General features: G+C 50.4%; 1 protein-coding gene across 1 annotated transcript; it reads left to right on the top strand.

The window, feature by feature from the left end:
• Positions 1-5,095: 5,095 nt before the first annotated feature.
• LOC106815512 (anoctamin-7-like) lies at positions 5,096-13,209 on the top strand. The gene is made up of 4 exons (XM_014819977.1): positions 5,096-5,209; positions 12,109-12,199; positions 12,530-12,661; positions 12,956-13,209. The coding sequence occupies exons 2-4, from the start codon at positions 12,146-12,148 to the stop codon at positions 13,049-13,051; spliced, it is 282 nt and encodes a 93-aa protein (XP_014675463.1). The 5' UTR covers positions 5,096-5,209; positions 12,109-12,145; the 3' UTR covers positions 13,052-13,209.
• The last annotated feature ends 289 nt before the right edge of the window (positions 13,210-13,498 follow it).

Here is a 13,498-nt window from a genome sequence, read left to right as displayed (position 1 = left end):
GAGAAGAGAGAGAGAGGGAGAGAGATGAGAGAAAGGAAAGAGGAATGAGGCTGAGGAGAATTGAAAGAGGAGAGAGACGAGAGAGAATGCAAAGAGAGAGAGACGGAGAGAATGAAAGAGAAGGAGAGAGGAGAGAGACGAGACGAGATGAGAGAGAGCGAGAAATGATGAAGGAGAAGATGAGCGAGAGAGGAGAATAAAGAGAGAGAGAGAGAGAGCAGATGAGAGAGAGAAGAGAGAGAGAGAGAGGAGCACTGCGCACCAGTGAGCTAGCGAGCAATTAAAGATGCAGCGTGGTACGTAATACATTTCAAATAACGAAGACGCGCATTGTTTCGTACATTGATTCGTAGCAACGTTGAGTTATTTGCGCTCGTCATTGTGTAAAGCAAGCATCGTACCATCATCTAGATTCCATTCGCTGCGTCTGTTCGTGCGGATTATAATCGTGAGGAAAGCCAACTCTGGCTTTCACAATTACGTGCCCAAATATTGCCGATTCGGAGCTTCATCATTTCATGCGAGATGTGCCGTGTATCGTGCTGCAGGTTTCGTCGGCTACCAGGAACTACCATTCATTTCTCGGGTTGCCAAACGAGGGAGGTATATACGATCTATCACGCCAAAAGCTAATATAATCCGCGGCTCCCGCCAAATGTGCTTCGTGTAATGTCACGCCGTCTCCCTTTTGATCTAAATGTCACCCCCTACTCCTACCTCCTCCCCTAGGTTCTTGCCGTTATCATCTCTTTCTCCTTTTTATCTCTCTCTCTCTCTCTCTCTCTCTCGCTTTCTCTCTCTCTCTCTCTCTCTGCTCTCTCTCCCTCTCTCTCTCTCTATCTCCTTTGCTTCTTTCTTTTCCTTGTCTTTCTTCCTCTCGAACTCTCTCCCTCTCTCGCTCCTTACCTCTCTATTGCCTCTCTCTCCCCCTTCTCCTCCCCCTCTCTTTATCTCTACTTCTCTTATGTTCTCTGTCTTCCCTCCCCTCTCTCTTTTCCCCATCACTCTCTTAGAAAAACACTCTCTACTAGCAGCTATACTGTACAGACATGGCGTAGAGCTATTAACTGTTAATCAGCATGGCCCGCTTAAGCAGACGCCGTTTTACTGCCGTCCGCTATAATTTATTCATGTCTCAGTCGGCCGTATTCCATTCGTCGTACATCTTACCCCCCCCCACCGTCCCAACAGACGAACATGCGGCTGTGATTGTTGCTTAATTAAGAGACGCTAGGGATGCCAGAGAGCGGTGCATGCGGAATGCAGGGTATGCAGGGATCGAGGCGCTTAGAGATGGCAGGATGCGATGCTGAGATGCGGAAGCAGATGTAGAGATGCAGGGATGCAGGATGCGGGAGGATGCGGGATCATGGAATGCGGGGATGCAGCGGATGCAGGATGCAGGGATGTAGAGATCATGGATGCGGGCTCATGCGGAGACTGCGGGAATCAGGGAAGTTAGAGATCATGGATGGGGGATGCGGAGATGCCGGGAATGCAGATGTAGAGATGATGGGATGGCGGGATGCGCGGCATGCGGGCGATGGGATGCGGGGGATGCAGGGAATGCAGGGTGTAGAGATGCAGGGATGTAGAATGCAGGGATTGCGGGATGCGGGATGCTGGATGCGGGGATGCAGGGATGCAGGATGCCAGGGATGCAGGATGCGGGGATGCAGGGATGCGGGAGCGAGGGACGGGGGTGCGGGATGCGTGATGCGGGATGCCAGGGTGCAGGAGTAGAGATGGCAGGATGCGGGATGCAGGGATCGGGAAATGCAGCGGATGCAGGGATGCGGGATGCTGGATGTGAGATGCAAAGATCGCGGGCATGCGGAGACAGATGCGAGGGATGCGAGAGGCGGGATGCAGATGCGGGGATTGCAGGGATGCGGCGGATGCAGCGGATGCAGCTGCCTCTTCGGCCATCAATAACTAAACGTTACTAATGTCAATCTGCTGCGGGAAAGATTTTCTGCCAAATGTATATTATAATGTTATAATTAACATTATAAAGTATTGTAGATTCTGCTAATTAATGCCTCCTCTAAGCATTCCTGCCAGTATATTCGCGTATGCGAACCACACTTCGGTTTCGTTCCGTCTACTCTCATGCGCTACGTAGAATAATATCGCCATCTTGCAACGCAATTATTTCAGAACGTTAACCCTTTTAGCCTTGCTGACGTGTTTCAGAGTGAGTCCCAATTTAAACGGCCCGCTAGCTTAAAGAGATTGTAAAATGCGTCATAGGTGATTTGTCTGTAGATAGATAGATTGCATAAATTACGTAGTTAGGAGAAGAGAGGCGGGTAATATAATAATAGCATGGAATCGCCTGGTGATGGTACTGCCGCTATCGTTACAAACTCGGTAACGGCTTCTGTCAATCTTCAGTCGGTCTGTGCGGATTGTATTACGGAAATCGCCGATTCCGCTGCGTATTCAGTTCGTCAATTCCGCCCAAGAAAGCGCGCTTAAATACTGCGCTCAACTTTCCTTTATCAATCAATCCACTGATTCATTACATCTTGTATTGGGACTCGGGATTCAACGAGCTAAAATAGTGCGTAGAGATCGTGGGAAGAGTGGGCGTGCTTGGTCTTTGAGCGGCTTCGTGCCACGTTTTTTTGGTCGGACATTGACCGAAATATATTGTCGACGACAATTTCTGACGTTCGTTTTTGCCGTGATATATGTTTTTGGTTAAAAATTCGTTTGCCCTCTGCGTGTTTCTTCTTCATTTTTGCCGAGGTAATTGGACAAGCAATTTCTCGAGAGAGAGCCCTAATATGAGGGATTAAATACCAAGTGACTCTCCAAAGGCGTAGAAAGAATGACGGCGCAAGCCATCTACCTCACTCGTGGCAATCGTGACATGTTACAAAACAACGTCTGTGTGTGTGGTGTGTGTCTGTGTTATATGCCTGTGTGTGCCTGTGGTGTGTGTGTGTGCGTGCGTGTGTTGATGTGTGGGTGTGTGTGTGTGTGTGTGGGTGTGTCGGCCGTGTGTGTGTGTGTATGCGTGCGTGTGGTGTGTGTGTGTGTGTGTGGCGTGCTGCCTGTGGGCGTGTGTGTGGCCAACAAAGACCCGCCCTGTGTGTTGTGTGTGTGTGGTGGTGTGTAGCGGGCTGTGTGCGGTGTGTGTGGTGTGTGGTGTGTGGTGTGCTCGGTGTGTGGTGTGTGTGTGTGTGTGTGCGTGTGTGTGTGTGGTGTGTGGTGTGTTCCGTGCGTTGCGTGCGTGTGTGGTGCGTGCAGATAGTTACTGTGATGAATGTCTACAGCCTTTTGTACTATACATGTGATTTCAGTGCAGCAATGGCGGCTGTCTTATCGAGCTCGCGCAGCAACTAGGCGTGATCATGATCGGCAAACAAGTTATCAACAACGTCCAAGAGATCATGGTGCCGTGAGTAATGTTCCCTGTACGGGGTCGGCGGGGGGGGGGTGATGTTTCACACATGACCAGAGAAATAACACTTACCTGGTCTATCCGATGCAGCTGAAGTGGAATGCCAATATGCCGCGTCCGCTAGCGCGAGAGTGACGCAGTTCTGCTTACCAAAGGTCACGAGAGTGACGTAATTATGGTTATAGAGGTCACGTAAGTGACGTAATTCCGGTTATGGAGGTCACGTAAGTGACGTAATTCCGCCGTTTATGGAGGTCACGGTAAGCGCACGTAATTTCTGGTTTAGAGTTCACTTAAGTGACGTGGCTATTTTATAGAGCCCGATCAGACGGTCACGCGCGTAGATTCCCCCGTCCCCCTGACCCCACGCTGGCACCACACACACACGATCACGCAGTCTGGGGGAGGCAATGCTACTGAGTCGCGCCTCACGTGTGATTAACGCGCATTTTGTGTCACATTAGATTTCGTGCACATCAGCAAACGCAGCGCATCGTGAAAGTGTCCTAAGCCACGGCCCGCAGCTCCGACATACTCTAACATCGGCCGCAGCTCCGACATACGCTGCTAGCGGCGTCAATCTCATTATCCTCCACATCCATAATGTCGCCTCTCGCTGCCCTTTTGCCTCACGCAGCAAGATAAAGCCTCTGGTTTCAAGACGCGCAAGCTGAAGACCGACCCGTTAGTCACGGCGGTAAGGATGAAGCACTCGCTGGGAAGAGATTATCAAGCTTATTCCTAACGAAAGGGCTCTTTGACGAGTTATCTTAGAGATGGTTGGTGGCCTTTCGTCGCATTTATGCCATCTGTTTATCATATATCTAATTATCATTTTCGAAATCTTGGAATCTTTTATATAGATATTGTTTTATCAAGAGCTTATATAAATTGTATTAAAGCCTCTTGGTTGTTACTGTATAGAATTATTTATGTGAGTTTGAAGAGTTTAGGTTGTCCGTGTGTAATTGACAGTAGATTTTTGTATATAAATTAATTAGTAGATCTGTAAATAAGTAAACGTAAGTATATAAGTAATAAGAAACGTAAATCAATAATAAAATATAACGAGTCATCTTCCTATCGTACGTTACGAAAAAATGCCTCAAGCCGTTCCTTTTCAGTCTTACAGTTTTGGATTCATAACGATCTCTTCGTCGCGTGCATTTCCGCTGGCGCATGTGTTCGCGCTCCTCAAACAACTGGGTGAGTATCGCGCCTTGACGCGTCACAAGATTCGCGTCTGCGAGAGCTACGCCGTACCGTGGCCGAGCGTGCCAGAACATCGCATCTGGTTCCACAGTCTCCTCGACTCCATACGCACAGATCGCTGTCTTAGCAAACGTGAGTTAGCGCCATCTATTCGGGCTGGCCATGCGGTGTGTCTTGGTGGAAGGTGAGAGAAGAGAGTCCTGTCGACGTACGCCGTGAAGAAAGATCATTAAAAAATTCGAAAGGTAAAAAAAAATAAAGAAGTTGAGTATACGTTGTTAGTACGATGACGTTAGCAACGGAGTAGCCGATGACCGTTGTGATGACGCATCAATGACTTATGAATGACGTAGCCGATGACGTGTCTGGTGGTCTCACGTGTGCGGTCTGCGTGAGAGTATTGTCAACTGTTAATGATTCAGTGTTAGATCGGTGTGACCTGTGTTTTCATGCAAGGCGTTCGTGATAGCTTTCACGTCGAGTTTTTGCCGCGTGCTCACTACCAGTACGAGTACAGCTGGAATCTAGACGATACGCGACTTCAGCCTCGCTCAGCCGCTCCAACGCATCTCAATGAGACTGCAGGTGAGGACACGCGCATGCGTGCGTGCGTGGCGGACGTGCTGTTGCGTTCGCGGCGGCGTGTGTTAGGCAGTGGCGTGCGGCGTGCGTGTGCGTGCGTGTGCGTGCGGGCGGGCGTGCGTGCGGCGGCGTTGCGTGCGTGCGTGCGTGGCGTGGTGCGTCGACGTGCGTGCGTGACGTATTCTGTGCGGGCGGGCGGCCGCGTGCGTTGCACGCGTGCTGCGTATTTGTGCGTGCGTGGTCTGCGTGCGTGCGATATTGTGCAGGCGGCGGCGCGTGGCGGCGCGGGCGTGTGTGCTGTGCGCTGCGGCGGGCGGGCGGCCGGGCGTGTGTGCGGCGTGCGGAGCGGGCGCGGACGTAGTGAGCGGGCTTTATGTGAGCGGCGTACGTGGTGCGCTGCGTGGGGCGGCGTCGAAGTGTAGCGCGGGTCTCCGTGCGTGGTTTCCGGCGGGCGTAAGACGTACGCGTAACAGGAGCGCTACTAGGACGCGGTACTGTCTATATTTCGACAATTTTGTGTTGCGCGTGTGTGTGTGTGTTTGTGTCTGTGTGTGTCGGATGTGTGCGTGTGGTGCGCGCGGGCTGCAGGGGGGTGTGGGGGGGGGGGGGGGGGGGGGGGGGGGGGCGGGGGGGGGGGGGGGGGGGGGGGCGGTGGGGGGCGTGGTGGCGGTGCGTTGGGTGTGGCGGGTGGGTGGGGGGTGTGTGCGCGGTGTGGCGTGGGTGGGGCGTGGGGCTGTGTGGTTGCGTCTGCGGCGTGTCGGTGTGTGTGTCGCGTGTGTGTGTGCGCGTGCGTGTGTGGCGTGCGTGTGTGCGCCCCCGCGTGCGTTGGTGTGTGTGTGTGTGTGTGCCTTCCAGCTTCCACCCCCACCGTCCCCGTGCCAACTCGTGCCCCTCGGTGTGTGCGTGTTGTGTTTGCGCCGGTGGCGACTCCCTTCGGTGTGTGTGGCTTCGTGCGCTTTGTTGTGTGCGCGCGCTCGCGCCGTGGACGTTTGTGGCTTGTGCTGCGTGCGTGGCGTGCGTGCGTGCTGTGTGTGGCGCTTGCGTGCGCTTGCGTTGTGTGGCGCGTGCCGTTGTGTGTGTGTGTGTGTGTGCGCTTGTGTGTGCCGCGCGCGCGCGCGGCTGTGCCGTGCGTGTGTGTGTGTGTGTGTGTGTGTGTGCTGTCGGCGTGCGTGTGTTGCGCGCGCGTCGTGTCCGTGTGTCGGTGTGTGCCGGTGCAGCGCGTGCGTGTGTGCCACGTGTGTGTGCGCGGCGCGTGGTGTGGGCTGTGGCGTGCTGTGCGTGCGTGTGTATGTGTGTGTACGCGCCCGTGCGTGTGTGTGTGCTGTTCCTGTCGCGCGCGCGTGCGTGGCGTGTGATGTGCGCGCCGTGCGTGGCGCTGCGTGCGTGTGATATACTATGTACGTAATCACCGCTGTCGTTCTCCAGATACGAGAGCTTCAGAACGACAAGCGATGGAAACCGGACAATGTTCTTATTGGCGTTCTGCTTGCCATCAGATCTGTTCGTCATTTGCGCGTTGAGCAGTAAACACGCGCATATACAATCCGAAACACGAACCTAAAAACGATAATCAATATAGTTTCGGCTGGACGGCCCAAGTCTATCTTACATGTCTTAGACAGAAATTACATTGCCGGTGTTCGTGGCATCTGATTCTAATTCACTGAATGCTACGTTAATTTGCCTGCAGCACATATTAAAGGGAACTGGATAAAGAAGAAACTAGCACAGGCCCCATTCTAGCGGGCCAGTCTTTAATTGACGTCAGTCGGGTTCGTTTTCGACGCTCGGTCTCCAATTGTTGCTTCTCTCTCTCCTCTCTCTCTCTCCTCTCTCTCTCGCTCTCTCTCTCTCTCTCTCTCTCGCTCCTCTCGTCTCTCTTCTTCTCATTCTCTCTCTTTTTCCCTCTCTCTCTTTCGATTCTCGTCCGTCTCCTGCCCGACAGCAGTGCATAGCCTCCGCTAAGCGGCCGCCGTCTACATGTGACTAACGACTCGTTTGTTACTTTCAGCCACGTCAGTCTTCGCGTGTGTGTCGTCCTCAATTTGACTTTTGTTGTACCGGATGTGCCTTGAGAGCCCTCCGAACTGCAAGGATCAAGCGCAGGAGCGAGTACCTAGCCGCAACAAGCGCTAGCGGACTTTCCGATACGATAATGAAAGGTGACGTGTGTGTGGTTGAGTGAGTCACCCTGCCGTGTCCATAGAAAATCCCAATGGCTTGCAAATAAATACCTGAAAAACGTGCCGGATTCAATGTAAAGTTGCAGCTTATAGTAGACTAGAACTAAAAAGATAATGTTCCCTTACCTCTTTATGATTTGAAGTTGATACTCTGGTGATGTATAAAGTGCCTTGAATAAGTCTTCCCAAGTGAAAATTCGTTTTTTAATCCGATTAGTATTCACTTAATTGCACAGTGGTTCTCCGAAGAGGTGGGCACCAATCCCTGATCAACAATTACTGTGGTTATCCCACAAAAATCTTGATAACCCATTGCCTTCTGAATAGGTCGCCTGCCAGCGACACCGATGACGCATGCCACGAGCGGACGACGATGGCGGCATCGCGCACGGCGGCCCAGACACAAGTGCGCATGCGCCGTACCGGGACGGGCTCCGCGGGATAGCGACTGCCTGTGTGTAGCTGTGTGTAGAGATTATAGCGGCCACCTAGCGCCGCAGCTAAGCTGGCCGATGTATGCCATTACACGTGTGCTGACTGTATAGTGCAGTCATTGTTGGCACCCATGTTTCTTCTGGTATAATGTTGTACATAGCACAGACGGCGTAGAACATATCGTGAGTGCTGCAAAGAAAATCATCTATGATAACACATATTGTTCTATCTACTTGATTTGGTTAGAATGTTAGATATGCTTAATAGAATATTAAGCCAGAACCTATTCGCCCCACAGAGGTGCGCGCTAACGAAACATCGTGTTGTGCACAGCCTGTGTAACGGTAACCATGGAGTGCCTGCCGCACAAGGGGGCGCTCGTGTGCAATGCGCGTCTGTGTATAGGCGGGCGGCTGTGTTGGCCAGCTGCGCTCTGGTATAGGGGGCGCTGCTGATGCAGTGCACTTCTGCTGTATAGCGCGGCGCTTGGTGCAGTGCGCTACTGTGTATAGGGGGCGCTGACTGTGCAGTGGCTCTCGGTATAGTGGCGGCGCTGGTGTGCAGTTGCGCCTCTGTGTATTAGCGCGGGCGCTGCTGTGCCAGATGCCCGCTCTGGGTATAGGGGCGCTGGCTGTGCAATGCACGCTGTTGTTATAGGCGGTGCGCTTGTGTGCAGCTGCGCTCTGTGATAATAGGGGGCGCTTGTGATGCAGTGCGCCTCTGTGTATAGGGGGCGCTTGTGGTGCGCCGAGTCGTGCCTCTGTGGTCTGCTGTATGGGTCTGGAATTTAATTCCTGTTGCAATTATGTGCTATTCTACCCTTGATAACAGAACACATTTCAATGATTTACCATCTGCTATTGATTACCACTTTGCACCGCTCCCCCCATTCCGCACCGTCCCCTCCCACCCCTCCCCTACACCCTCCCACGGCGCTCCCTCCCCTCTCCACCTTCCCCTCGCCACCCTCCCTCACACCCTCGCCACCCTCCCATCCCCCTCCCACCCTCCCCTCGACACACATCACTCTCCCGTCAAACCACACACTCGCTGTCCCCCTCCCCCTCACCACCCTCCCACCCTCCCTCCGCGCCCTCCCCACCCTCCCTCACACACACCCTCCCCTCACATTACACCCACACACGCCTGCCCTCACACACACAGGCTCGATGCCGCGCTCACGCCGCGCGATTATCACGGCACCACATGTTCCCCTCGACGCACGCGAGCCACGACCTGCGCGCGTGCGACACACACAGTAACACACAACTACGCCGCCGCGCCAGAACATACGATGACATACACACAGGCACGCCACGCACACATACACAGCACAGTGCACGCACACACACACACGACACACACACACACACACACCACACACACACACACACCACACACACACCCACACTACGACCACACCACACACACACACAGCACACACGCACAGCTCACGCACCACACACACAACACACATCACACACAACACACACCACACACAATAGTTGTCTATCAGGTGTTGATTACTTAGCCTCCTTAAACATCAAGCCGGGCAGTATCTGACAGCGGCTTGCTAAACCGCCTGCATTTGTGGCGACATGGCCAGTCACAGATACTCGCTTGTCATTCGACACGACCACTTCGGCTATTCACATGGCGCGCCCTGCTCGCCTGTACGGCGGATACCGGTTAGTATCGCGTGCTGTTACACACACTAGCGGCGGATCTATGGTTTGCCAGGGTGTCGGTCGTGAAGCTGTGGTCGAACCGCATCGGCAACACGTGTCTAATGTATATCATTCCTGAATTCGCTGCGAATTGCTTATTGTGTTCTACGGTTCGATGCGCTGAGTATCAACATTAATTACAAACCAACTTTATTACGCCGTCTGCTGACAGGCCGCAATAGCATGCGGGTGATTATTTCACGCGCGTGCGGCATATAAAGCATATAAGATATAGAATATGATACCACCCTAGTATATTACTATCTTATTGTATTCAGCGTACAATTACGTTCTATCACAATAAAGAACAAACGTATATTGCAAAAAAGTTAGCGAGCGTCTCTAGTAAAACAGATGTGATATCGTTTTCTCTCGGTATATTTATCGTCAGTATTCATGTCACTGTATCCGATACCCATCGTCCTATATCACTGCTATCCGATCGACCAATCATCTAGTGTCACTGTAGTCGATACACATCGTCCCTAGTGTCAAGCTGTATATCCGGATACCATCGCCGCGCCCCGGGATGGTCTATCGTCACTGTATCGACTACCATCGCTCTCAGATGATCACTGCTATCGATATCATCGTCCTCTATCGTCAGCCTGATATCGACTACTCATCCCTGCTAGTTATTTCACAAATAAACGTCAGTAAGCAACGTCATAGCCAGCGTCTTAGCCACGTTCATATAACGATGCAACATTCATAATATTTATTTTAAGCGATAATCTTTGGTACCACTCAGGCACGACGACACAGCCACATCACACACACACACAAGCCACACACACACACGACCACACATCACATCAACACACACACACGCGGTACACGCGCACCACACGACGCACACGCACACGCACACACACATCACACAGCACACAGCACACACACACACACACACACACACACACACGACACGCACACGCACACACACACATGCGCGCGCGCGCCGTCGGCGTACATCGATACGTACATCGGTAGGTTTATATGTATACCGTCAGGATATAAAATACATCGTCGTTTTTTTTATCTAAGCCTACATCGATATTGTATGTATTATATGGTACATTCGTAGTTATATAGTTGTACATGAGGACGGTACTGGCGTATCGTAGGTGCGACCCAAGCGTTGTGGCGTTGACTGTCTAGGCGATCGATGTTGACGCGATAAATCTCCGCGCCAAACACGGGCTACTCAAGTCGCCAGCTGTTTCCGACCGTCCCTTATCTATCATATGCTTGTCGAAACGGGACAGCTCGCCGTTTGATCACAAGATGGCCGCGCTACGCACCGACAACCGCTGAGAGTTTAACTTAGAAATTAGAAAATAGCGGTTAGATACGAGACGGAGGCAGTATATAGATAATATATATATTATATACTATATATACAGTATACTATATGTTGAAATATATATATATATATATATATATAGTATAATACTATATATATGAAACTGAGTTCATTAGTGGGCCACAGTATAGATAGTAAGTGAGAGTTGATGGTTGCATGAAGATAGGTCTAGCTTTCATAGCGCATCGTTCTGCATAGATGGAAAAGATGGGGGTAATTTAGAAAACATTAGTAGTACCAAAAGCGCTAAATCTCTCTTTCACACACACACACACACACACACACACACACACACACACACACACACAATAGTTTCTATCAGTGTTATTACTTAGCTCCTTAACATCAAGCGGGAGTATTGACCAGCGCTTGCTAAACCGCCTGCATTTAGTTTGCACATGCAGTCACAGATATCGCTGTCATTCGACACGACACTTGCTATTCAACATGGCGGCCCTGCTCCCTGTACGGCGATACCTATAGTATCCGCGTGTTACACACACTAGCGGCGATCTATGGTTGCAGGGTGTCGTCTGAGCTGTGCGGAACCATGGCAACACGTGTCGTAAATGTAATCATTCCTGAATTCGCTGCGATTGCTTATTGTGTTCTAGGTTCGATGCGCTGATATCAAATTAATTACAAACAACTTTATACGCGTCTGCTGAAGCCGCAATAGATGCGTGATTTTTCCTCATATAAAATATAAATATAAATATATACATATATATATATTTGTTGTATCACTAAATTACGTTATATCACAAAAAACACAAACGTATATTGCTAATAAAAGTTAGCGAGCGTCAGTAAAAACAGATGTGATATTTTCTCTCGTATTTTATCGTCTATATCACTGTATCGATACCATCGTCTATATCACTGTATCGATACCATCATCTATGTCACTGTATCGATACCATCGTCTATGTCAATGTATCGATACCATCGTCTATGTCACTGTATCGATACCATCGTCTATGTCACTGTATCGATACCATCGTCTATATGTCACTGTATCGATATCATCGTCTATGTCACTGTATCGATACCATCCTGAGTTTTTCCCACAATAAACCGTCATAGCACGTCATAGCCACGTCATAGCCACGTCAGATAACGATGCAACATCATAATTATTTATTTTAATGCGTGTGTGTATACATGTACGTAATCACCGGCTGTGTTCTCCAGATACCGAGACTTCAGAGACAAGGATGGAAACCGGACAATGTTCTATTGGCGTCTGCTTGCCATCAGACTCTGCTTCGTCATTGCGTTTGAGGTAAACACGCGCAATATACATCAAACACGAACGTAAACGTAATCAATATAGTTTCGGCTGGACGGCCAAGTCTATCTTTACATGTTCTATAGACATAATTACATTGGGTTTCGTCGTCTTTCTAATATACTGATGCTACCGTTAATTTGCTGCAGCCACGATAGCGGCCAGGTCTTATTGACGTCATTCGTTCGTTTTCGACGCTCGTCTCTCATTTTTGCTCTCTCTCTCTCTTTCCCTCTCTCTCTTTCATTCTCTCTCTCCTGCCCGACAGCAGCTGATAGCTCCCCCTAGCGGCGTTACATGTGACTAACGACGTGTTACTTTCAGCACGTCGTCTTCGGTGTGTGTCGTCTCATTGACCTTTGTGTACCGGATGTGCCTGAGAGCCTCGAACTGAAGATCAAGCGAGAGCGATACCTAGCCAAGCAAGCGCTAGCGGACTCCGATACGATAATGAAAGTACGTGTGTGTGGTTGAGTGAGTCACGTGTCATAGAAAATCCAAGGTTGAAATAAATACTAAAAACGTCGATTATTAAAGTTGAGCTATAGTAGATAGAAACTAAAAAGATAATGTTCTTATCTTTATGATTTAAGTGATACTTCTGGTGATGTATAAAGTGCTTGAATTAAGCTTCCAATAAAATCGTTTTTAATCCGATTATTTATTCACTTAATTGAAGTGGTTCTGCCGAAATGGCATCAAGATAACAATTATGTGGTTCCCACAAAATCTTAACCATTGCTTTAATAGGTCGCTCAGCGAACTGATGACGATGACGACGACGACGATGACGATGGCGAGGCGACACAAGTGCGCATGCGCGTACCGGACGGGCTCCCGGGATAGCGACTGCTGTGTAGCTGTGTGTAGAGATATAGCGCCACCTAGCGAGCTAGCCTGCCGATGTACTGCCATACACGTGTCTGTGTATAGTGAGTCATTGTTGCCACCCATGTTCTTCTGTATAAATGTTGTACATAGCACGACCGCGTAACATTATGTGATGCTGCAAAGAAAATCATCTATGATAACAATATTGTTCATCTATTGATTTGTTAGAATGTTAAGAATGCTTATAGAATATTAAGCAGAACCTATTCGCCCACAGAGGGCGCTACGAAACATCGTGTGTGCACAGTGTGTAAGGTAACCATGGAGTGCTGCGCACAGGGGGCGCTGTGTGCAATGCGCTCTGTGTATAGGGGGCGCTGTGTGCAGTGCGCTCTGTGTATAGGGGGCGCTGTGTGCAGTGCGCTCTGTGTATAGGGGGCGCTGTGTGCAGTGCGCTCTGTG

This window comes from Priapulus caudatus, unplaced genomic scaffold, assembly GCF_000485595.1.
Source record: "Priapulus caudatus unplaced genomic scaffold, Priapulus_caudatus-5.0.1 Scaffold1135, whole genome shotgun sequence".
Taxonomy (NCBI): domain Eukaryota; kingdom Metazoa; phylum Priapulida; class Priapulimorpha; order Priapulimorphida; family Priapulidae; genus Priapulus; species Priapulus caudatus.
This window is presented reverse-complemented; position numbering and strand designations above follow the sequence as displayed.